Source organism: Thunnus albacares, chromosome 13 (assembly GCF_914725855.1).
Source record: "Thunnus albacares chromosome 13, fThuAlb1.1, whole genome shotgun sequence".
Lineage (NCBI taxonomy): Eukaryota > Metazoa > Chordata > Actinopteri > Scombriformes > Scombridae > Thunnus > Thunnus albacares.
In genome coordinates, this window is record NC_058118.1 from 17,603,921 (window position 1) to 17,629,728 (window position 25,808).

The 25,808-nt window shown below is 41.8% G+C and overlaps 2 protein-coding genes across 3 annotated transcripts in view; both read left to right on the top strand.

The window, feature by feature from the left end:
* The first annotated feature begins 112 nt into the window (after positions 1 to 112).
* Positions 113 to 3,898, top strand: fam89b (family with sequence similarity 89 member B). Its single transcript, XM_044371086.1, has 3 exons — positions 113 to 773; positions 899 to 1,163; positions 1,937 to 3,898. The coding sequence occupies exons 2-3, from the start codon at positions 906 to 908 to the stop codon at positions 2,216 to 2,218; spliced, it is 540 nt and encodes a 179-aa protein (XP_044227021.1). The 5' UTR covers positions 113 to 773; positions 899 to 905; the 3' UTR covers positions 2,219 to 3,898.
* Positions 3,899 to 5,073: 1,175 nt separating this feature from the next.
* The window catches only part of ehbp1l1b (EH domain binding protein 1-like 1b), a 29,035-nt gene continuing 8,300 nt past the window's right edge, over positions 5,074 to 25,808 (top strand). The window contains exons 1-17 of one of the 2 annotated variants that reach the window (XM_044370273.1): positions 5,074 to 6,005; positions 9,717 to 9,774; positions 9,900 to 9,995; positions 10,423 to 10,476; positions 11,293 to 11,471; positions 11,751 to 11,869; positions 12,020 to 12,109; positions 13,949 to 14,581; positions 15,841 to 15,897; positions 16,009 to 16,146; positions 16,348 to 16,605; positions 16,817 to 17,006; positions 18,491 to 18,838; positions 19,000 to 20,508; positions 20,851 to 21,141; positions 21,307 to 21,795; positions 22,062 to 22,166. In XM_044370273.1, the coding sequence (XP_044226208.1) occupies positions 5,902 to 6,005; positions 9,717 to 9,774; positions 9,900 to 9,995; positions 10,423 to 10,476; positions 11,293 to 11,471; positions 11,751 to 11,869; positions 12,020 to 12,109; positions 13,949 to 14,581; positions 15,841 to 15,897; positions 16,009 to 16,146; positions 16,348 to 16,605; positions 16,817 to 17,006; positions 18,491 to 18,838; positions 19,000 to 20,508; positions 20,851 to 21,141; positions 21,307 to 21,795; positions 22,062 to 22,166 (4,718 nt within the window). In that variant the 5' untranslated portion in view covers positions 5,074 to 5,901. The remainder of the gene's footprint in view (positions 6,006 to 9,716; positions 9,775 to 9,899; positions 9,996 to 10,422; positions 10,477 to 11,292; positions 11,472 to 11,750; positions 11,870 to 12,019; positions 12,110 to 13,948; positions 14,582 to 15,840; positions 15,898 to 16,008; positions 16,147 to 16,347; positions 16,606 to 16,816; positions 17,007 to 18,490; positions 18,839 to 18,999; positions 20,509 to 20,850; positions 21,142 to 21,306; positions 21,796 to 22,061; positions 22,167 to 25,808) is intronic. The other variant, XM_044370274.1, reaches the window with a different exon arrangement.

Below are 25,808 nucleotides of genomic sequence, written 5' to 3' on the forward strand. Positions count from 1 at the left end.
GTTTCTTTGAGCTCACCTTCAATCTGAGTTAAAAGGGTGCATGATTTGTGACGTCACAACTAATTTGGAGCCACAGGAGGGCCAGCATATAACCTCCACAAGTGTGGCATGTAAACTTGAAGCCTCTGGTGCAAATACAAAGAGAATGGCCTTTTCAGTGAAGTTGGAGACATTTTGTATCCAGCAATTAAACTTTTGACAGGAAAAATATTTGCATAACGCATAGATTCTGTATTTTTCAATGAGGGAGGAGTATAATGTCATTTTAATCGTCTTTAACAAGGTAACTGAGCTTTTTTGTGTAAAAACATGTCCAACACAATTTATTATTCCGAGGAGAGGATTTTTATGTCCTAAAACATGTGTGGAGGGGATCTTTAACAATTTACATGTCCACCTAATCATGGCATTGTAAAAGCTATCAGTGTTGGACAGCCGGAGCGCATCTCTTAATGTTGTAGCAGCTCAGCAGCGATCCAGTACAATCAGACAAACCACTGTCCAACACCAAATACAGACTGGCGGGGCGTGGCGCGGTGACTGCCGGGCGGAGCCGAGAGATGTCGGTGAACTCTCCTACACAAAGGAAAAGCAAAACAAAGCCAGGAAGCCTGCCATTATCCCGACATTCGTGGCTTCTGCTGTAACTCGCTCACATCCAGAAAACAGGAACACACTGACTCGCTTTTGTTTTTAAGGAGCCAATTTCCAAGACTTGAGACAGCGCTTTGTTCTGCTGCTGGGAGAGAGGAAAATACCACCTATGGGTGATGGTGAGTCAGCATTAGACTGTACGTGCATTTGTAAGTGATCGTCTTTCCTGGGAGACCCTTGCAGGTAATGCAAAACGCGCATGTAAACTGTAGCTTTCCTGCTGAGTTTACTATCCACCGTGCAGCGTTGCGATGAACGGGAGTCTGTGCGGCGCGGCTGACTGTCAGGTGGGCGGTGTCTTCTCGGTAGAGGGGCTGCCACCGCTGCCCAAGGGCCTGAGCGGCATCCTGAACTCCAGCGGCGGGTCGTGGCGGGACATCGAGAAGGTCCACAGCAAGAGAGCGCGCATCCAGGCCGACATCAGCCGGGGCGGCGGGGACGCGCCGCGCTGCGGTCAGGGCAAACCGGGCGGACTGGACGCGGCTCTGGCTCTGCTACGGAAAGAGATGGTAAGATGGTTTACTCACATACAATACATGTCTGTGTAAATGTATTAATAGCACAAATATGTCCAATACTCTGCTGTAAAAACCTTTGAAATGGCCCTTTTCTGTTTCCACAAATCTGCAAGCACAGTTTAATCAGTGTTTGTTCAGTTTGTCATGAAGCTGTCAACATGTGTATCAAAGGACGGGTTCACAATTTTTCAAGTCTGTCTTAGAACAATAGTCAGGTGCACAAATGAGCACTGAGCATCTTGCTGTAATCATTCCTCCTGTTCACACTGGCCATTAGAAGATAGTCTCCATATGCACTTACAATGTTTACAGTCCTAGTTTTTAACGAAAATGTAGACTTTTTAAAAGTTAAAAGGTTTCATCCAGCTGAGTTAGTCAAATAAAGAGGATATTTTCCATAGTTATAATCTTTTTATAAAAAAATCCCTCTTTGTGTCTTTACAGACAGTGTTTACCTGCTCAGCTACAGTGTAGTCGTAACAAAAAGAGATGAATGTGACACCAATATGACAGTAACTTTGACAGATATTGACCTGATTTGACTAACACAAACTCCTAAAACTTCATATTAGCTCCAAATAAGCTTTTAAATACATTTCTGTGCAAAAAGAAGGCTCCCATCACTTACATTGAAAGTGCATTATGAAAGGATTTCTTAATGGACAATAAAAATCAACTGTCACTCTAAATTTTCTCCTTAGTTTCCCCATTCATTGTATCATCCTCGGTAACTAGAACAGATATTTTGTGTTTGTGTACAACAGGTGGGTCTGCGTCAGCTCGACATGTCTCTGCTGTGCCAGCTGTGGTCTCTCCATGAGTCCATCCAGGAGTACAAGGGCTCCTCGTTTCTGTCTGAGGGTTCGTTCAGTGCTGATAATGGATACTCTGAGGAAGAGGAGGAGGAGGAGGATGAAGTAGAGGAGGAGGACGAGGAGGAGAAAGGGATTCCCTCACAGCAGCCCTCTTCCTCGTCTTTGCGTCTGCCAGCACCCAACAGCAACTCCAGAGACCAGTGGATCAAAGACTCCTTTCAGATTCCTTGATATTTTATACTTTATATGGGATGGAAGATTCAGAAACATGGTTCATGCACTTTGCGCTGTGAAGACACCATGACTATATTTTCTCAACAATCATGTCTCTTTAACTTAAGGCCCCGTTTTCTATAGTTTTTATTGTCTAGATAATATGTCCAGATAGTATATCCACATTTTTTTACTCTTTGCAAATCAGTGCTTGTTTGATAGAAATCTAATTGCACTTTTCAACCAAAAACAACTTTATTTAACAATCCATTGATGTGATTGGAAATGTTTTTGGAGGAGCTTGTAACATAATTAGTGACATACTGTATGTGGCTTATGCAAATGCATCCATTTGCACTTGAAGGTCTTTTGATTCAGATTCAGTGTTTACTGGTCACACTTTGATAGCAATCTGATTAGTTCAAGATGCTTGAAGTGGCCTACAGTAGGGCCTGATACGGTGACAGTTCTCTCCATATAGTGTTGTAATAGTCTGGATTCATGGGGATACACCACACTTTTTGTCATTACATGTTTTCTCCACATACACTACACGTCAGTATTGCTTGGTAATGTGAATTACCAGGGTTTTTTTTACCAGGACTATTTTACTTGTTTTTAAACTTTTTAAACTCTCTCTTTTCACTACTGTGCAGTTTTTCTGGCCATGGGCAAATTAAACTAAAGCAAGTCAATGGCTTTGTAATACGGGCAGTTGACAGTAATATGTAAACGTTTCCTTCCTGGATGTTGTGTGCCGTAGCAGAAATGATGCCAGCTAGAAGAGAAAAAATCAAGTGAGAACAGATGTTATCTGCTTTTACCTCTTAATTGCGTCAGCTACATGCTACCACATGCTGTTTGGTGCTGTGCACCAAATAGCACTGAACATGAGCAGGGTGGGTTATTTCTATAGCAATTATTGTGATGACTATAAATGGAGGTGTGGGGTGAAATGAGGCCAGTTTGATAACATCTGATACCTGTTTGTAGTTTCCTGATGATTCCAGACTTTTCAGATTCTGTCTTATGACAGTTTTTTTTTACAGTATTAGTGGCCATTTAGTGTCTTGAGGCGCTGTCAATCAATCATCTGCATTCTCTTTCAAAATCAACTGAATTGATGTGAATCTTCAATTCAAAAGTATCACATCTTTCAGACCCAACGATTGTTTTGAAAATTATTTTTAGCTTGTTAGTCTGTGAAACCAGACATTAATAAATCCTCCTTTTGATTTATAAGATACAAAAATGCATGCATAGTAACTTGTATGAATATTTTTGTATTAATTATTGGATGAATTTGCCACATCTTGAGACTTCACAAGCCCAAACTCATAAAAGACTTCAAGATCTGTTGTGATTCTGCACTGAGGTCTTGGATGTAGACACATTAAGCTGTCTTTAATTGCTCATAAGTCATGAGCTTTTTCCAGTATTTTTGTCAGTAGGTAGCATTTAAATGAAAGCAGCTCCTTAATATACTATTAATCAATATCATTCCAATCAGTTCAGTATTTTTGAAATAGTGAGCTCCTTTGAATCAGTGTTTTGTTTATAACTCCTCAGATTGAGAACTTTACAAGGAATCTGTCAGTGGTTTGACAAAGCCATGAAATGACTTTATGTAACTTTGTTTAGTGTCTTTATCATTTTTGTATCTAAATCTTAAAATAAAACCACAGTGTATACCACAGACATGTTCAGTGTCCCTGTATTTGAATTAAATGCAATCAGAAGTTGATATTGCAAAATATGACCAACAGGGGACACGCTGTCTCCTCGAGAGATAGAGAGAGCGCTCTCTTTCCTCCTGCTGGCCTTCTTACAACAACATGTTGAAACTAGCACAAGGAAAACCATTTGCTGCAAAGAGAGCAACAGGAGTGATGTTTGAGTAGAAAGTCCCATGCTGCTCTCTATTTATAATCAACATATGTTGTAGATATTGTTAGCCTGTCTCTGTCTCTCTGACATTTTAAGTGTAGACGTGTGTGTCCACCTCATCACAGCACAATTCATGGCGGACAGGATTATCAAACAAATGCAAATGTGGATTTTTAACTGACTGATACTCTTAAATTTCTTTCTTCTAACCGGTTATCTCTCTTTATTTTTACATGTCACACCACACAGTTAGTATTGTTAGTGTAATACAATGAGTGATTATTAAAATAAATAACATCAGGCTGGAGGTCAGCTGGAAAGGACAATAAGGTGCTAGTGGGGGTAGCTGTAATACAATGAATGGTGAGATCAGTCCTTAAAGGGAGGAAATAGCCCAAAGTTGAGAAAAACAAATGTAAGAACACATTGAGGCAAGAAGCAACACCAGAAGCATTTTTATTTTGCTATTGAAGGGTCAGTGTTGGATCAAACGCACGACATATGGTGGAGTAGTTAGTAAGGTGGTCAGTACAAAGCAAGCTGCAAACGGTCTGAATTACATTTCAAGAGGGCGGAGGACAACACATGTTATTAGGTATGTATGAGTGTGCATGTTTGGGGAGTGAGGTACTGTGAGAAATAATTCACTGTTGAACATTGGACCCACAGTGTAATATTAGACCAACTCTGAGTCATGAGAGAGTTGTTCCCCCTGCTGCTGCCCCACACTCCTCCACCCCAGCTGCCTCTGTCCATCCATCCATCCCTATTCCCTACCTAAAAATACACTCCTGCTCTCACTGAGGAAAATCCCAGTGCCTTGACCTAGCTTGAACACACACATACACACACACACACACACACACAGATTGAAGTCCATTGGCCCTCTCCATGGAAACTATTCCTCTGCAGTTAACTAGATGAAACACACTTCTCTGGTGTGTCCAGAATGACGCAGCTGAAACTCAGGAAGTGACTTGTACTCAGTAAAAAAAATGCTTTATGTATTCCATGCAACAGCACTGTAGGGCTCCCATGAAATCTTGCATGGTTATAAGACTGTGGAGCTGATTAAGTACAATAGTCACTCTCAGATAAGCCTGTTTCAGTGATAGACAGTCAGGATCAAAGTCTACTGTACAGGTAATGAGTGAGACTGTTACCTCAGTGCCTTCACAAGGAGCAAGATAAAGACCTTTGCATAGTGCTGCATCACCAGTGACCAACCTTTGCATATCTCTCTCTCTCTCTCTGTCTCTCTCTCTCTGCCTGTCTCTCTGTCACTGAAGGGAAGAGGGAGGGTGAACTAATTCTAGAGGACCTACAGTATATTACAACAACCCCAGGCTTGACTGAGCTGTGCTGTCTCCATGTGGATTATTGCCACACACACAGAGAGAGAGAGAGAGAAAGCGATAGAGAGAGAGACAAGTTGTCAATGAGAGCTACAGCAGTTGTTTGGCTGGAACTTTAGATTCACATTAAGCTTTTATAGCCTGTTTTAATGAGAGAGAGAGAAGGGCGGAATCGGTTCCTCTTTGCTGTTGGATTTATCGCCAGTTCTAGTGTAGCTACAGCTCTTTCTGCTTCGTACATAGCGGCATTTCTCACTTTCCTGTGCGTGAGTCAACTTATCGCCAATGAGCGCAAGTCGCAGCTTGTGCGAGGTTCAGCAGCCGCAGCAGTAGCAGCAGCAGAGGACCTTTTAAGGAACGGAGACAGCGGACAAAGTTGGATTATTATTGCTGTGCGGGGGAGTGCGTGATCTCCTTCTTTTTAGCTCTTTGTTACATTGCATTTCATCAGAGGAAGTTATGACTTCGGTATGGAAAAGACTTCAGCGAGTTGGTAAAAAGGCTTCAAAGTTTCAGTTTGTTGCGTCTTACCAGGAACTCGTCTTGGAGTGTACCAAGAAATGGTGAGTTTGAAGATATGTTTCTGCCCTGAGAGCGTTTTTGTCACAGTGTGAGTTGTAAACAACCTCCAGAAAGGGGCTGTTTAGTATGTTATTACCTACAATAATGCTTCATTATGGCCATGTTCATTCTCATGTTGTGGGTCTTTCCGCTACTCTGAGATGAGGGCGTCCCTCATGTGTGTGAGCTGTTCCGGTGTCTGTATGTGTGTCTGTGTGCGTCAGAGAGGCATCAGTCAGTACGCAGTTCATCATTAGGATCATTGACCTGTAAGGGCTCATGTTTTACTTTAGCAGTCTGTTAAAGAGGCAATGTAAGATCAAAATAAGTCTAATAAAGGTGACATTTTGGTCACAGTTGTGCAGGGACATTGTCTCTGCAAACCTAATATTGACATACATGAAAACAATATGATTATTTTCATTATTGATTATTATTTTCTCGATTAATCAATCGGGTGTTTGGTCTATAAACTGTCAGAAAATAGTGAAAAGTGTCCTTTTGTCTCGACCAATAGTCCTCAACCCAAAGTTATTACTGTCATAGAAAACTAAGTAAAATATTCACATTTGAGAAGCTGAAATCAAAGAATCTGGACATTTTTTCTTATAATCAATTATCAAAATAGTTATAGAGTAGAGCGTCACAGCTCTAAATATGACACACTATAGTCATGCAGTGTTGTTATTGTCTTTGTTTGTTGGTCACTTCCTGTCTAATTTGACCAAGTGCCTGTGTGGTGCAATTTGAGCTTTTAAGATTTACAGTTTTGATTTAACATCAATATGCAATAATTTGTCATTATAAGCACAACAGTAGACTCACTTGTCTCATTGTTTTTTCATTTCTGAGACGCAATCAAATTATTATGTAGCACTCAAGCTCTGTGGGGCTTTTCCCACTAGTGCAATTTCCTGTTATCCAAAACATTTGGGAGATGGCCAGGTGATACAGCATGGACCATGATTCAGCCCTGACATACAGTGACATAACATTGCAATTAAAATAAATTGACAATTAGTGTTTTAGGGTCATTTTGGAGCCAGTTTGTGCTAACTTCTATCAGTACAATAAGTAAGTTAATCTTCAAACATACATTTTAATATTCTCAACTGATTTCTATTATGGAAAAGTTCAACTCGTACCTTTAAACTTTTGCGCACGTAACAGTTCGGCCCACATTGCACCTTCTTATCTGTGAAGATTACATTAAAGGGTGGAATAATCGTGTAAGCAGCATGTCAGCAGCATGATAAGAAACATACATCTGTTCTTTGCTGTAGTGACTGAAGGCTTGCAGCAATAAAATTTCAGAGTTTGATTGACAGCAAAGGCCTTGTGTCACCCGGCCTTCCTAAAAGGGACACAAAGAAGGGCAAAGAAAGGGTGATTTAGAAACAGCGACAACTCCCTCATGCAGTATGATGAAATCAAAGTTAATAAGCGTTCACCAGTGTGTTGTTCAGACATTGAGGCAAAAGTCAGAAACCACAGAGCAAGAGAGAGATAGAGAGAGAGAGAGAGGAGGGAGGAGGAGAGGAAAGGAGGAAGTGAGGAAAGACTGGAGAATAATCCAAAGTTTCAGCCATGTTACCTCTGATGTGTCTTGTTTCTAAAAAGGAAATCAGCTATTAGATACAATGTGAACTGTATCAAGTGTCAGGCGTTACTGATATTTTAAGATCACATCAAACATCAGAGGCAGGAAATGAACCCTTGCATGTGGGAGGTCACATGTTAGTGTACAAGTGTGATTTGAATGTGAGTGTTTGGTGTTTGTTCTAATTTAGTATGATTTGAGACCATTGGCTGTCTTAGAGACACGTCACCACACAGACTTGTTGCTGAGATGCAGACTTAGAGTTTGCATGATAAAGACGTATTTCAATGCAACTTTCCTGCTAAAATTACAACTATAATGTGTGAGACATGATAAGACTAAATTATTCCTTAGGCTCTGTTAGATGTTAGATCCCTTTTGTATTTATTAAATTATTCAGGCACTAGATGAACAAGGCCTCCTGAGAGAAATTCTCCATCCCAAGGTTTTTGAGTAATAATAATACAGAGGGGGCAAAGATAAGAAGGCCAGCACTTTGTACAAGAGTCAGAAAACAATGTTGAGAGAGACAGTATAGTTTCACAGACACAATTAAAGACTCAGCAACAGGACTACTTCCAGAGCAACACAAAAAAATGCTTCATGTGACAAAAACATAAAGTTTAGGTTATTGAGGAAGTCCGTCATTTGACTGAGGAAGTCAGTCAAATGAGTAAATATCTGTGACCTGTCCTGTTTTAATACTATACATATCACAATGATTTAAAAGTTAAAAACTGTTTGACATCATCCAGTCAGCTGTAGGATAAAACTACAGTCTGCTGAATAACAAAACACCAACCACAATGCTATAGTATGTGTGTGACTAGACTGTATGACATCACTAATGTTTGCCACCTATCACAGCCTTCTGCTACTTCACATTGTTACTGAGCTCACTGGTACAGTACATGTTTCTGTGTCTTTGTGTTTCACATCACACTATTGTCAGCATTTGTGCTGTTCTTTTCTTCCTCCCCCCTCTTCTCACCCTCCACTCTGTGCCTGTCAGTCTATTTCTGATGTCACTCCTGACCCCCTAACACACATACCACATAAACACATGCACACACCGCTAAAAAAAACACATACAGTATACACACATAATCCTCTTTGCTCTACTCACACTGAAACATGAGACAATATCCTGCAGCTATAAACTATTAATATTTAAAAGAATATCCTTACTGTAGGTATTGAAACGGTTGTAAAGATAATATATTTTGAGGTTAGATGAGTACTATCAAACTATACTAGTACTATTATTATGATGTACAGTACTGGTGAATGATTTAGGCTCTATGTGTTGAAGTGTGTATACGCTAAGGAAAAAGGGGGTTCCTTCTTCCTGTCAAGAGGCACACCTCACATTCAGATAGACACAAGTCACATGACTCTGCAGCTTCCTGTTTCACTTCCCGTGCCACAGAGGACTTAGAAAATACAATGGCATCATGTTACCAACACACACATACACAAATATACTGGTACACACCGTACTTACACACACACACATCATGTAGCCTAATCACAGATAAACAGCTGCCTACACACACACATTCGCGCTGTATTACATGCTATATTACATCTTTACAAATGCATATATATACATTTACATATATATATATATAAAGATGTAAGTACAGTACAGTGTGTATGTGTGTGTGCAGGCAGGTGTTTATCTGTGATAAGGCTACATTATGTGTGTGTGTAAGTATGGTGTGTGCCTGTATATATACAGATAGACAAATGAAAACTTGTTTATACCATGTGCCCACAGCCAAAGCACACATACACACACACTCACATTAGTGCCTTGTCTTTGACTACAAGGCATCATTATCCAGCAGTGTTAGTCATAAGACCTTGTATTAGACCATTTGTATAATATCCTCTTTGTTTGGAGACATAATTTCATTAAGTTTTTCAGTTTCAGTGTCCAGTCTTCCTTTTTTTTACAGTTCCTAAGCTTAATAGTTTTCAAACTTGCAGAGGCTTTTTTAAGTCTTGTCCTCACTGTAGAGTATGTAATAAATATAATTGTCAAGTGCAGTAACGGCATGAAGAAAGATGTCATTTCTGTGTTTTGATGTATGTTTGTGTGTTTCCGTAGGCAACCAGACAAGCTGAGGGTGGTTTGGACCAGGAGGAACAGACGCATGTGTTCCAAGGTAAAACTACTGAAACACCACAAACATGCACACACACACAGAAACACACACACACACACACACACACACACACACACACACACACACACACACACAGTCTCACTGACATGTTGTTTGTTGTGCAGCTCCACAGTTGGCAGCCTGGAATCAAGAACCCTTACAGGGGCATGGTGGTGTGGCCCGTCCCAGAGAACATCGACATCTCCGTCACACTATTCAAGGTACTGCGCCAGGATACACTATTTACACTATACACATACAGACAGGTGACATATGAATGGACAAAACTAAATAAATGAGTGGAGTAATATAACAACAGGGTACATGACGTCTCTGAATGCTCTGATGAATGTGACATTTACACTATGTTTTTGAACCAGCATGTTAGTCAGCATTCTCCACCACCAAATGAGGGACTATTTTTTTGAAGAACAATGTTCATACCTTCAATAGAGACTTGGAGAATCTATGTCAAGCTACACTGTAACAGTTCTCATAGTGGCCCAATAATACTTAGTATTGATTTTTTCTTTAATTTGAAACTCATTTACACACAGACACACAGGCAGATGTATGGATTCTTGTATTGATGCAAGCACAGAGGATGTTCAACTAAGTGAATCATATTGTTTGTTCTCGTCTCTTCAGGATGCCAATGCTGATGAGTTTGAGGACAAAGAGTGGACATTTGTCATTGAGGGTGTAAGTATCTCTTGACTACTTCTCTAACTAACAGTTACCAAAGCAGCAAATTAACCAAATTATTTTGTTAATAAAATTACTAAACTTCTAAAAAAATCTTACATATTGTTGTAAGAATGAGACTCAATTTACAAAGTAGAAAAAATATGCATCAAAATACAGAACACAGTATATTCACCAGAAAAACATTGTTGATACGTCATGATGCTTTAAACATAACATGTTTTTTATGATTTTCTGTTATTTTTATACTGTTATAATGTTGGATGTCTATGTTAAACATGGTCAAAGTTCTCAAACTTGAGGTGAACATATGTAAAAATGTTCCAGGCTTCAGCCTGCTCTGAACACTGTGTTTACAAATTCTACCTCTACTTCCTCCTCGTGATGACATCAGATTGTTTGCACATGACCACAAACAATGTTGTTTGGATGTTGGGATTTGAGAAGTTGACATTTTGAGTAAGAACAAGAAAAAGAAGTGCGATCCAACTACTACTGTTCGTTAACGGAGAATCCAGAGCCACCAGAAGTCTGAGGCAGCTTCCAGGAGCTGGCCAATCAGAACAGAGTGGGCTCATCGAGGGGAGGAGCTAAAACGTCCTGTTTCAGACAGAGGCTGAACTGAGGGGCTGCATAAAGAGCCAGTATAAGATAAATAAGAAGTTTTTTAACTGTAAATCATGCAAAGATATTCCAATAGAGCCCCACAATATGAATATAGACATGGAAATGTGCATGATACGTCCCCTTTAAATTGATGCAATTAAAAATACTGTTCATTATGACTTATCTTTGTATATTGTACATGTGCAGGAGAACAAGGGGCATCGTAAGGTGCTGGCATCAGCTGACATCAACCTGAAACGGTTTGCCAGCCCCACACCGACCCAGACGGACCTGACACTGACGCTGAAGCCGCTGTCTGTCAAAGTGGTGGAAGCCACACTCAAGCTGTCACTGTCGTGTGTCTTTGTCCGTGAGGGGAAAGCCACGTGAGTAGTAAATTTTAGTTTGTTCTTGATGGCTAAATAGCCGTCTCACATGCTTATCCTCTAAAAATATCACAGCAATTATCTGTCTGTAAGAGATGATGTCATGTTGAGTGTTATCTTAGACAGTAGTACTTTTATAAATAATTCCTATTTGGAAATAGACAAAGAATACTTTTTAATATATTTCTTTTGTGTTTTTGTGTATTTATTCCAGTTTTGAAAACTTCTCCCAAATTCTTGACAGACTGTTGGCATTTGTGTTTTCCGTTTGTTCCTCAGTGATGAAGACATGCAGAGTCTGGCTAGCCTGATGAGTGTGAAACCCACCGATATCGGCAACCTAGACGACTTCAACGAGAGCGATGAAGAGGAGGACAAAAAGTCTGTCACTGCTACAGGTAGGAGGACTTAAATGCAACACTGTTTCTTCTCTCTTATCCTCACTGTGAATAATTTCCACTCTGACATTTCTTCGCCTTCTTTTTCCTCTATTATTACCGTCACTTTTTCCCCTTCTACTCTTTTTTTTTCTTTTCTGGCCACTGCAGTAGTTCCACACACTCTTACCCGCCCAAATCGCCCCGCTCCCCCTCCGCCTGACAGGAGAAACTCTACTGGACCCACTTTTCCAGTCTCAGGTAGCTTCCTCTTGCCCTGCCTTTCACTCACTCTTTCCAAAGACTAGAGGGTATGAACTCTGTCTGTCTGTCTGTCTGTCTATTTCTCGCTCTCTCTCTCTGTCATTTGGGAGCTGTTTATTCCACAGTATTTCACACACTCATGTCATTTGTTCTGCAGTCCTTGCCCACTTGACCGGACAGTTCTTTGCATACCACATATTTCTCATCTGGACATTAAATGCTGTTGAGAGTCATGTGATGCTAGGCTAATGTCACTGATGTACTGAAGTTTGTTCGGAGTTATGAAAAGCTCCAGCTGCATCATGGCACATAGAGGTTATTATGTCCAGAGAGATATTACTGTCACAGCATGAAAAAGGAGAAAATCAAGTGGAAACAAAACTCAAATGACCATAACTCTGACATGGGATGACTTTTTTCAGTGGTCTTTTTTTAGAATGAATGAAATTACATGTTCATGTTTCTTTTTAAATACACATTTATATCACTATATGAACACTATAGCAGTAATCAGCAGTAGCACTAGTTACTCACACCAAACGATACTTCTGATAATATAGATACTGTATAAACATGTTCTCTACAAAACCATTTCCTCATTTAAGAAAACAGCCAGACTTCTAAGATTTTAAATGTTTTCTGAACACAAGCAACCGTAAAAGAACTTTGCTTTAATAAAATTGTTTAAAATTGGCAGATTATTGATTTAAATTGGGGACTGTCTGACCAGACATTATGCGCCAACCTCTGGTACTTGACAGTTTTTGATAGGATTTTTTTTTACAAAAACCAAGTTAAAGGATAAGTTCACAATTTTCCAAGTCTTTCTTAAAACAATAGGTTTTAAGGTGCCCATATGAACATTGAAATTGTTTTTTCTTGGTGTAATCATTCCTCCTGTTCATATTGACCATTAACAGATCCCTTCCTAATGTGCTTACAATGTAAGTGACAGATGACAAAATCCACAAGCCTCCCTCTGTGCCAAAATGTATTTAAAAGTTTATCTGAAGCTAATATGAAGCTTCAGTCATCCAAATTAGTAAAATCAAGTAGATATCTTTCGAAGTTACAGTCTTTTTAGTGCCAAAGTCCCTGTTTATGTTACTATACTTCCACTGCAGCTGAACAGGAAAACACTGTCCGTTGAGACACAAAGAGACTAAAAAGACTGTAACTGTGGAAGATATCCATTTTGTCTAACTAGGATGACTGAAGCCTCATATTAGCTCCAGACAAACTTTTAAATACATTTTTGCACAAAATGAGGAATGTGGATTTTGACCCCATCACTTACATTGAAAGTGTATTTGGAGAGGATCTTTTAATAGCCAGTATGAACAGGAGGAATGATTACAGCAAACAAAACCTCTTTTATTGTTCATTTGGGCACCTGGCTGTTGTTTTATCACAGACTTGACAAAAAGAGAACCGATCCTTTAAGATCCCTTATGAAAAAAAATTAATTGGCGTACATTGTAGACATAGACAATAGTAAATGGGTTATAAATCTGAAAATCCAGCTCCTTTATATACTCAACCAACATTATGCTTTTCTGACCTCATACTCATCCAGTCTGTATAGTCATTCGTCACTGTTAACAATCTCAGTTCCATATTTTGTTTGTTTGTGGTATCTTTCAAACAAGCGAGGCATGTGATTTAAGGAACTTCATGACAACAGCACAATTAAGCATCATGGGATCCCAACAGTAATCTAATTTTCAGCATCATTTCATTGTCATTCTCAATTCATTCCTTGTGTCTTCTCATCATTTCTTCCTCTGCAAAAACTTACTCTCACTGATCCATCCAATCATCCTTCCATCCATCCAGATCCTGCCGTCCACTCCCGCCCTCCTCTACCCATCGCTCCTCGCCCCTCGCCCCGTCGCTCCCGACACCCTTTCACCACCGCCCCTGTCCAGTCAGAAATCCAACCTTCACCTGCCCCCTCCCCTCAGCCCTCACCCAGGTCCAAGCATAAAAAATCAACCAACCCCGTTCTTCCTGAGGCTCATACTTCATCTGACCCACTAACTAATCCTCCATCACCTAAAAGCTGCCAGGTCACAGCAGCTATACTTCCCTCTTCAAGCCAGAGTTCCTCCTCTGTCCTGCCTCTCTCTGATGTGTCTCCTGCATCACCTAAATCCTCCTCTGAAGAGTCCCCATCCGCTTCAGCTCCCTCCCCTCCTCACCCTCCATCTCCAAAGCACTCTGAACCCATTTCTCCTCCCAAACTTCCCTCCCCTGAGACTATCATAACATCATCCTCCATGGCTTCCCAAACACCTTCTCTCACTGTATCCACTACTCTGACCCATAAAACCATCACTACTGCCTCCCAGCCTCCTCCCCCCAAGCCCACCCTATCCTCTGACCCCCCATCTGCTCACCCTCCACTCACCAGGACCCTCTCTCAGCCTCCCTCTCTGCCCAGAATCTTCCAGTCAGGCTCAGGAAAAGGTATCAGCAGGCTGGCTGGCAGACAGACATGCTGCATGCTTTCCACTAAGTGCTTCCTTATGTGTGGTGGTCTGGTTTGTTTTCCACATGACTCACCTTAATGCCGTTGTTACTGTAGAGGGTTGCATGGTTTGTTTTGAGGAAGATGTATGCATGAACTGTGACACCAGTGAGTTAAACATCTGAATGTTTTGTCGATAGTGCAGTGCCTCAGGAAGTTGGCAATTTAGTGTCTCTTTGTTGCCAAGAGGAAGACTGTAACTGTAGCTGTATCCCAAGTTTAATGGCCACTTAGTCTGTTAGAATTGTCTCAGTTTTGACTCGTGTTCCACTTTACTTAAATCAGATTTTCTTGTGAATTAAGCCATAGTACTTACAAGTCCAGGAGGCAGGGAAAACATTGAAGGAATGTTTATTTAAAGACTTACAACACCATCGGGGAGGTGAATCTTATCCAAAAGTTACACATCATTATGGGCTTAAAGTTCTCGTGTTATTAAAACAACGTTACACCATATAATCACATAATGTGTTGTTACACAATATAACACAGTCAAAAGCTTGTTTTGATCCATGCTTGTAGACTTCTCCTCTGTACATCTTACTAGCACCACATTGTTCCTAAACTTCTGTACATACTAAAACTGCTGTATAACATTATCACGTTGTAAATAAGAAAAATGTATTTATTATAACACATTAGCATTTCATAAAAAAACAACATAACCATAGCATAGTCCACACTTAATTAACTATTCCAAATACACATAAAAGTATTGTATGCACTTAAATTATGTCGAAATATATAACACATGATAAACATAGACAATACAAATACTTAACCTGCTCTTACAGTAACTCCTCTTCTTACTGTTCAAATCCTTGCATTAATACCCAGAGGAGATTGACTTGCAAAATACACTCTTTTGGAATTAGTGGACATCAGATTCACCTTCATTAATGATATTGTTTTAACAGGGTTTTGATCACATTGACAACACTAATTTCTAGACTGCTACAATATACCAAATGGAGCCAAACCGAGGAGCTCACTGCTGAGACTACAGTAAAGACAAACATCTGTTTGTTCTCGCCAGATATAGGTTACCTCTGTGGTGTGATACAACTAGTAAAATGCGTAAAATTAGCTGTTCCTCTTTCACTTTTTTCCTCTCCTCTCACCATTCACTGCCCTCTTTGTACTCCTTTTCTGTTCATCTCTCCTCTCCCCACACCTCATCTGCTCTCCTCTCTCTCAGCTCCTGTTTTACATCAACGGCGCCCCCCAGAGGTTCAAACTGCAGATGAAGTCTCTGGTCTGTTGACGCTTATCTATCACTGATGTTCTTTTCAAATCTTTAAAAAAAAAGTTTCTTTCTTGTCTTTTCTGCTCAAAATGTCTTTGCATCGTTTCTTGTCTCTGCTAGGCCGTTCTCATATTTTCAGACCTCAGATTGTCAAGTCATTCGCCCGCCCCACCTCTCCCTCACCTTTTTCCACTGATGCCCCTCCTCTTGCGTCTGCACCACCTCTCCCCGAATCTCAACCATGTAGCTCAGAGTCAGGTAATAAATGTAAAAAAAAAAGAGTATGGTAACTCTGCTGTCCTTCCATAGTCACTACACCTATCCTTCTCTCTCGCTTCTCCATTTTTCCATTGTTTCTCTGTGCTGTTCATTTCCCAACCTTTCTCCCTTGTCTTCCCTCCCATAACTTCACTTCTTTTCATTTCATCTCTTTTGCTTTCACTGTTCTGCTATCCTCAGGTGCTGAGGGGGCATGGCTGACGTCAGTCTCCGCTCTGATTAGTGGTGACATCACCCCTGTCCCACTGTTGAGTAGTCCTGACCTCGATGCTCTTTGTGACCCAGAGGCTCCAACCCTTCCTACCTCTCTTCCATGCTCCTCACCCCCTCGCTCGTCTTCTCTTTCCAACGCTGCTTTTTTCTCCTCCCCTCTCGCTGTCACTCAGCTCCCCACCTCTCCCTCTGCTCTTCCTGCTCAGATCAGCTCATGCCAGTCAGGTACACCAGCCAACTACTCAAATATCACCCATCAGTATTTATTACAGCCTCTAGTGATCTCAAAGACAGTAGCAGCAAGGTTTTTTTGACATAAAAATGTCTGATTTGGAACCGGTTCTCTTGTTCAAAATGATCACACTGTCTTTCCAGTTTTCCATTCATCACTCACAGTTTCTAATTGTTTTGTTGACCTTGTTTTTGTCCTTTGTAGGGTCAACGTTCCCCTTCAACCAAGGAAACAAGGACAAAAGCTCTGTTGCCAAGGAAGCGACTCCAAGCGCTCTCAGCCGAGGCGAGGGATCTCCTCAAAATAACCAGGCAGTGGCTAATACCAAAATATCCAACCAGCCAATCAGACCAGCAGCCACCACAGAAAACAAAGCTGAACCAAGAAGGATCAGGTGAGGTCATGGAATTATACTACATGAGTGTATAAATTCAGATTGCTTGGTTTGAGATGTTACAGATATGTTTAGCCTCAAAGTGCTGTTTGGGAGAAACAGAGGCGTCCTGAAGACTGATGGCAGTCCTAACAGAGCTCAAGAGAAACATAAGATAACAAAATGAGTTTTCTCCTGAGAAGCTCAGATTCTTCTTCTTGTTCTTGTGTTCTTCTCAAGTTTTCTTAAGAAGAATAGACTTATGAAATCAAGCATAGCAAGCACATCTTTATCTTTATGTATGAGATAGGCTGCATGCTTGATATTGCATGATTTCTTGAAGGAACAGATTGACATTTTGAAAAATATGCTTAATTGCTTTCTTACAGAGTTAAAAGATCGATACCACTTTCATATCTGCACATATGTAGCTGCAAGTTAGCTTAGCGTAGCATAAAGACTGGAAACAGGTGGAAACAGCTAACTCAGCTCTGTCGTAATCTAACAAAATTTGCCTTCCAGCAACTCAAAACTCAGTAATATTCGTCATATCTTGTTTGTTTAATCCACACAAAATCCAGAAAGTCACTGCACCAGCCCAAGAAATAGTCCCACACAACCAAACAAACAAGATAAAACCTGTTAATTAGTGAGCATTAGAGGTGCTGGTTTGCTACCTTTGGACAGAGCCAGGCTAGCCGTTTCCTCCTGTTTCCGGGCTTCATGCTAAGCTAAGCTAACTGTCTGCTGGCTGGAGACAGAGTGGAATCGATCTTGTCGTCTAACTCTCAGCCAAAAAGTACGCATATGTCTCTAAATGTTAAACTATTCCTGTTGAGTCTGTACAAGAACTGTTAAGTTGCACAGCAGTAGATATCCAAAGTTAATTCATGTCTCCATGCAACTGATGATATGGTTGTCCATCAGTTTATCTTTAAAGGCGCTTCAGAGTGCATCACAGATTGGGAAGAAAAATTACATCCTCCTCAAATGATTTTGTTATTTTATTTTTTCTAATCATATTACTTAGAACCATTAGATATTTTGCATAATAGAGAATGCAGCAATGTACAATTCCATAATAAGGACTCTTTAGTATTGATCAGCACCTTATTAAACTCATTATGTTCCAAATGACGCCAAGATAACCCACCTCACTGCTGACTGCGAACCTGTTTACAACTGCTGACACGTGTGGTTGAATAACAGTTTCTCCATGTTTGCTGATCAAGGATTGTTCAAGGATTCCTGGTTGCTTTGTGCTTGGTGTGTGTGCTTCCCTGATGCTAACATGTGCTAACAGTCGCAGAGTGTTTTGTACCCTGCCTCCTGTTGCACTCACCTTCCAAGACATGGCCTTAGAGCAATTAGCAAGTGTGTAGTCCGCTTTCTGGTCCGCTTGTCAACCCCCTCATCACCTCCCGCACGCTCAGCCTTGTGAAATTTCACCCACCAGCTGTGAATTTACATCTCTCGAGCCTGATCTCCGGTATTTCTGTCCCCAGTCCTACCCAATCCCCTTCAGAGCTGATCATAGCCCCACCCCCTCCGTGGCCCTTCTCCTGCTGTGAAAGCTCCACCTCCCAGCAGCCCTCCGCTAATGTTGTGGCAGCGTTTATCACTCCTAAGCAGCCAAATGATAAGGGGGAAATTGATTTGAAAAGGCCAACTAATGAGACGAAGAGTATAATTAGCCCCGTTAAGACTGAAAAGCCTCCCCTGGTAAAGCCTGAGCCAGATCCTGACTTTGATGACATCATCTTTGAGTCATTTAACCAGAGACAACAATCAGGTGGCTTGTTTCTGGAAGAGGATGACTCTAAGCAGGATACTATCAAACGGTGTCCTCCGGGGTGAGTATTTATAATCACAGATAAAATCAAGATCAAAAACATTAAAAAGTAAAAAAAAATGTGATCTGATGGTGCTTATAATGGTAAAACACACACACACACACACACACACACACACACACACACTTGGGATTAAGGAATATTGTTTATCTGTTCTGCAGTCTTGAACAGAAAACCAATGAAAAGGCCTCTGGGGAAAAGCTGTCACTGACAGAGCAGTTAGATGGAGCGGCGATGAAGAAGGAGGAGATGATGAAGGCAGAGCAGAAGAAGAGGGAGAAAGAAATTCAAGAGAAGCAAGAGGAAGAAAAGAGGAGGAAAGAGGAAGAGCAGAGAGAAAAGCAGGAGCAAGAGAAGAGGAGAAAACATGAGGAAGAGAAGAAGAGACTGTTAGAGGAGGAGAAGAAGAGATTCTTACAGGAAGCTGAGGAGAGGGAGAGGGTGAAGGAAAGGAGGAAACTTGAAGAGGAGAGACTTCTGAAGGAGAAGAGAGATAGACAGGAGAAGCAGAGGGAGGAAGAGGAGAAGAGGAAGCGGGATGAGGAGGAGAGGAGGCAAAGAGAGCAGGAGAAGAAACTCCTGGAGGTGGAGGAAGAAAAGAAACTCAGGAGGGAGGAGGAGACGAGACTTGAGAGAGAGAGATGCATGAGGAAGATGAAAGAGGAGGAGGAGAAAAGGAAGGAGGAGAGGAGAGTGTTTGAGGAGCAAAAGAGGAAGCGGGAGGAAGAGACGCGGAAGTTGGAGGAGAGACACTTGAAGGAGGAAAAAGAGAAGGAGCAGCAAAAAATGAAAGAGGAGGAGAAGAGAAAGAGGATGGAGGAGGACGAGAAAAAGAAAAATGAGGCAGAGAAGGAGAGGAAGAAGAGAGAAGAGGAGGAGAGGAGGAAAGAGGAAGAGAGGAAGAAAATGGAGGTAGAAGAGGAGACAAAGAGGAGGGAGGAGGAGGAAAAGAGAGTCAAAGAAGCAGAGGAGAAAAGACAGAGGGAAGCAGAAGAAAAGGAGAGAGCACTCAAAGAGGAGAAGGAGAGGGAGGAGAAAGAAAAGATGGAGACGAGGAAAAAAGAGGAGGAGAAAAGACGTGAGGAGGTGGAGGAAGAGAGGAGGAGGAAAGAGAGGCTTTTGAAGGAGCAGAAAGAAAAGGAGAGGATGAAAAAGGAGGAGGAAGAGAGGAAGAAGATAGAAGCGGAGGAGAAAAGAAAGAGAGAGGAGAAAGAGAAAACAGAAAGGAGAATGAAGGAGGAAGAAGACCGGAAAAAGAGAGAGGAGGAAGAGAAAAACAAGCGTCTGCAAGAGAAGGAAGAGATGGAAAGAAGAAAGAAGGAGGAGGAAGAAAGGAGCAGTCTGGAGGCCAACAGATCAGATGAGGACAAGCAGAAGATGAGGACTCTGGTTTCACCTGCGTCTTTGCCAGTTTCTCAACCAGAGACACACACCGACGTCCCTCCACCCAGCTCCACACTCACACCACCCCTCGGTTTCAAACACTCCCCCGCTGCACCTAAAGATGCAACACAACCCAGACTTACCGCTCCCCACTTCCCTCCTCTGGACAAAAACAGCATTACATCTGAGCAGCTGCCCTCCCAAAGTCCCAGCCAATCGCAATCCAGAGAGAAGACCACTCCATCAGTTATTAAACAAAGCTCTGCCTCTATAAACTCCAATGAGCGGTGAGTTACAGCACTGAAATAAAACATTGGGTGTTGTCGGTGTTGACTGCTCTCTGCCATCTGCTTTCTTAATCAGCAAATAAAACCAATCGATCAATCAGTATTAGCCTTAAAAACTTGTACTGATTTAAACACCAGCCTTTGTTTCTTTGCTCTATAGTGCGGCACTAGAGTGACATTTCTATATCATCTTTGCTACTGTGTGATGATTCTCTGCTCATCTGAGACTTTATCGATGATCTTTTTGGTTTGTGTTTTGTTTGATTATGTCTTTCCTCCTCACCCTTTCTCATTTCCATTCAACACTTTTTGATGTACCTCTTTTTCTCCCCATTATTCCAGTATGGGGCAACCTCGTTCTCTCATAAATGAAGGTTCATTGTCAAACATTGTTGTCCCAGAAAAGAAAATATCAGCCCCATGTACTCCACCTGGCATCCGTTCAGGCTCTTCCACAGTTCAGCCCTCTGCTTGGGATAAACCAATCACATTAGAGGTCTTGACCCTGGTGCCACCTCCAGAGAGGCTGTGTGATGCAGAGATTCCTCTGTGGAAAGTGCTAGAAGGGAGAAGTGGGAAAGATACACCTGAAAAAATCTCTGCCAAGGAGGGTGCAAAACCTTTGTGCAGAGGGTAAGGATGGATGAGGGGGCGTCTGTCTGTCTGCTTCTCTGCTTTATCTTTCTTTCTGACTGTCTGTGTTTGTTCGTCTGCCTCGCTTATAGTCTGGCTTCGTATTGATGTAGTAGGTAGCGAATCTAAATTTGCTTTTTCATGTGTTTTTTTCCTCTCTTCTAGCCCACACACAGAAGATGCAGCTGAGGAGCACCAGCCAAAAGACACAGAAACGCATCACATAGTCCCAGCCCCTGCTCAACCCGGTGCACCACCAGCTGAAGAGGAACCCAAAGAGCCAGAGGGACCCAAAGTGGAACCAGCAACCTCACTCGACGTTTCCCCCAAACCAGGCGATGAGCGCATGGCTCTGGCACTAGAGCCGCTGCTGCCCTCAAAACCAGAAGCAGCACTGCGGCCTGAACCGCTTTTCCAGCCATCAGGAAAACCCCAACAGGAGGGAGCAGATGAGGAGAAACCAGCCGACAGCATGGCTGGTGGTCAGGAGAGTCTCATCGACAATAAGGAGCCAGTGTGCGAGGCCGAAAAGCAGCTGTGGGCGACTGTGGAGGAGACCACAGCGGAGACAGGAGTGGAAAGTAGTGAGAGCACTGAGGAGAAGAATGAGAAGGAGAAGGAGGAGGAGGAGGAGGAGGGTGGTGTAATAGGGGGGTGAGTCAGTGACGGTTCCTTGCAGACTTTGCAGCATGATGTGTCTGTTTTTTGCTTTCAAGCCAGGCACCACATACAAACACACACGCACTCACACATGCACACATACTGACTAACGTTCCTCTGTGGTGCTGTAGTCTAACCATTGTTCACTCGATAGCAGCAATTAACCTCATCTGATGCTGTTCTCTTCATCTCAGCCTCTGTCTATGCTGTTCAAATGAAAAAAATTTGCTTTTTTGTGTGTTTATGTGTGTGTGTGCTAGTCCCCACAAACGTGCACATACACAAGCAAATGAACGTGTTACAGAGCAGCAGACGGAGGGGCCTGCTGGCTTCATGTCAGCGGTAGTGGGGGTGTTGTACAAAGGGTGAGTCTCCCTGCCTGCTTGTCCATTAGATTGTTTGCTTATGTGTTAAGCAGCTACAATTTGTATATTGCCACCACTATTGGTAACTACCAGTACCAATAACTTGGTAATGAATATCCTTCTAAATGTTGCAGAAAACATGCAGTAAATACAAAAAACAAGGCATTATTATCATCAAATATAACCTCAGAGGAGGGATAACTTATCACAACAATAACTGATGATAGTGTAACGTAATAATAATATGGAGTTTAGAGTTATTGCATCACAAGTTATTGTTAAAATAGTATTACATTTAACTTATAATCATTAAATAATCATTATTGCATCAGAAGTTATTAAATAAGTTTTTAACAGTTAGAAAGTTATGTCTCTTATGCATTTAAAATGAACAGGCAATGTTGTAGTATGTTTTTACAGTATTAAAATTACACATCATTCATTTTATTTGGTTGAGACATTTAATTTATCTATTTATGGAGACGTTTTATCTCCTTTGAGTTATTACTTCATCTGCATGGCATCTACACAGTTATTCTGTTCTGTAATGATTAAGGCCGTGGGAAACCTTCAGTGCAGTGCTGAAAGAATTTAGTGTTTATTAACTGCTCTGTATAAAAACTATAAAACCCTTCATCCTTCATCTACCATGTCAAACACATTATCCTATCAGTGCCACTGGTTGATCCCAGTGTTTTGGATATTTGGTTATAATCCACTCAGTGAACTGTTGCAAACATTCTCTGAGCTGGTATGAGCTCTCATCTGCATGGCACAAGAAAATGTTTTATCTCTTCATAGTCATGCCAGAGATGATGTAAATGCCAGTAAGCTGGAGTATGTTGTGCGTTGGGTAGGAAACTAAGCGTAGGGTGGTTCTCTGTAACCAACAATAAATATTTTCCCAGTGTGCTTTCGCACAGCACTTTGGACAGGCACCAAAACAAAGTCTGAAAAGGACCCACTTAATCAAGCATGCTGTCTGGCATTCTGTCACATTGTTCAAAGCCTGTTGCGGTCAATATGCGGGTCATTTTAGGGTGAGCTCTGTCTCAGAGTTGTCCTGTCCCTCATGTCTGTCCCATAGCTATGAGACAGTGGCCTCCATCTTGCAGACAACTGGATCAACTGATGCGGGTCAACCACACCCCTCTGCAGACCAACCGTGCCGCCTTATCAGTAAAGAAGATCGGCCATGTTTACAAGAAGCAGATGCAGAGATGCTGTATTCCTCTGAGCCAGATGATGATTGGCTGATTCCCATTGGTGTGGACATTTCGCCACCCACAGCTTTCTCTGACACAACAGAAAACCAGATAATTAGTGAACAGAAGTTCTCTAAGATTGACTTATCTCTGAAACCAGAGTGCTTACCCTCAGAGGAGACACACGGGCTAAGTCTGGTGGAGAGTTTGCGACTTGCAGCCATTGAGCAGGAGAAGGAGAGAGAGCAGGAGAGAAGGGAGAAAGAAAGGATAGAAAACATCAAGAGGGAGGAAAGAGAGAGAAAGGAGAGAGAGGAAGCAGAGATGAAAGAGAGAGAAGAAGCAGAGAGGAAAGAGAGAGAAGAAGCAGAGAAGAAAGAGAGAGAAGAAGCAGAGAAGAAAGAGAGAGAAGAAGCAGAGAGGAAAGAGAGAGAAGAAGCGGAGAGGAAAGAGAGAGAGGAAGCAGAGAGGAAAGAGAGAGAAGAAGCAGAGAAGAAAGAGAGAGAAGAAGCAGAGAGGAAAGAGAGAGAAGAAGCGGAGAGGAAAGAGAGAGAGGAAGCAGAGAGGAAAGAGAGAGAAGAAGCAGAGAAGAAAGAGAGAGAAAGGTTAGAGAAGGAAAAGCAGGAACAAGAGAAGTTGAAAAAGGAGAAAGAGGAGATAGAGAGGAAGGAGAGAGACAGGGTAGAGAGGGAAAAGGAGGAGAGAAAAAGATTGGAAAAGGAGAGGGAAGAGCTGGAGAACAAGCAAAGGGAGGAGAGGGAGAAGGAAGAGAAAGAAAGGGAAAAGCCACAACAGAGACAAGAGATACTTACTGGCCGTTTATTATTGCAAAACAAGCAGGAAGTGGTTGACAGCCAATCAAATGACTGGCCGCCACTGAGGGAGGCAGAATTTGATGATATTGCATATGATGAGGAGCTACAGGGCGATGATGAAGACTTGGGATGCAAACCTGATCCCAAATTAATGCATACAGTTGACTCTAAAGCTGAAAACAAACCAGCTGATTCTGTCGCTATAGCAACAAACAAACTCCACTCCAGATCAGATAAACCTGAGGACCCTGTCATTGCTGTTAAAAAGTCCCTGGATAATTCTGGCCTGAGATCAGTTAAAAATGGCAAATCCAACATTAAATCAGGTGCCATCCCTGTGTGGTTGAGAGAGGAGGAGGAGGAGGACGAGGAGGTGGAGTATGAGAGAGGACAGGAAGATCTCGGCTCCATCTGGCTAGCTGAGCTGTACATGGGAGGGGAAGCAGGGTGAGTAAAGAGGGGGTGAGAGTGATAAATAGCAACAGGGAGAGAGAGAGAGAGAGGTAAGTAACCTGGAAGGAGTTGGCTATATGAGAGAGATCTGCTTGTTGTTTCTTGTGGATCAAAGGACTGTGCCTGTGTTTTGTGTATGCTTCCTCCAATAACTGAGGCTTTAACTTATTATATCTGCAGGGAAATGATAATTACTAAGCATTAGAACCCCTCATTTACTGTGGGTTTGGCCTTTTCTGTGTCTTTCACAAGAGAGAGTCGTGTGTTGGCATGTGTGTCGTATATGTGCCCCTCCAAACAACATCATCACCATGCTGTTTGTAATGGCAACTGGAAATTTCCTCTTCATGTCTTGCCTTGAATGAAAGCATTGTGGTGAATGGTTATGGGGCACAGCTGCTTAAGGTTCTGTCCTGTATTACTGTTGTTGTCACTTTGTACTTGGGGACAAGAGAATTTGGGTAAATGTGTAACAGAAGTGCAGCCAGCTTGAAAAAGAGGAATAACTGGCTGTATCTGCATCTACTGTATGTTTCTGTCCATAATTGTCAAGGCTATGTAGCTGACATCCTGGTGTATGGCAAGGCTCTTTGCATTTGTTCAGCCCTCATTACAGCTAAGTAGCATGTAAATTATTGTAGCATGGGTGAATGTAATTGGTTTGGTCGTTGGATGTTGCAGTTCAGTTGAGGCCGGATGTTGAAAATTGGTGTTTTGCTTTGGATGAGTCACACATTTTATGCCCCTAGTTTGGTTTAAGCTTGCATAGCCAGTTCTCTGTCCTGACAAATTTATAGAGCAAAACAATTGGGATGATGAGTACTTTGGAAACCCTGAGACAACCTTTAGATTAGCTGACTGGGAAAAAAAGCACCTCTGAATATTTTTTATTTCAGGTAAAAGCAAGTTTCCTTCTTTAACCCTCAGTTCTCCCTACATTGGTCTCAACAAACATTTGTGCTTGACTTTTTTCTGATCTTTGTGATCTGAACAAGATGGAGCTCTGGCTGCGTGAGATGAACAAGGAGCATGACAAGGACCCTGCAGTTGGATCTGTTGCTCGTCAGTTTTGTCAGAAGCAATTAAGCCTTTTTGCGTTCAACTCTAAAAGTCTTCTTTCTGTCTTCAGCCCAGGCCAATCATCCACTGCTGTTACCCAGAGTCCCCCC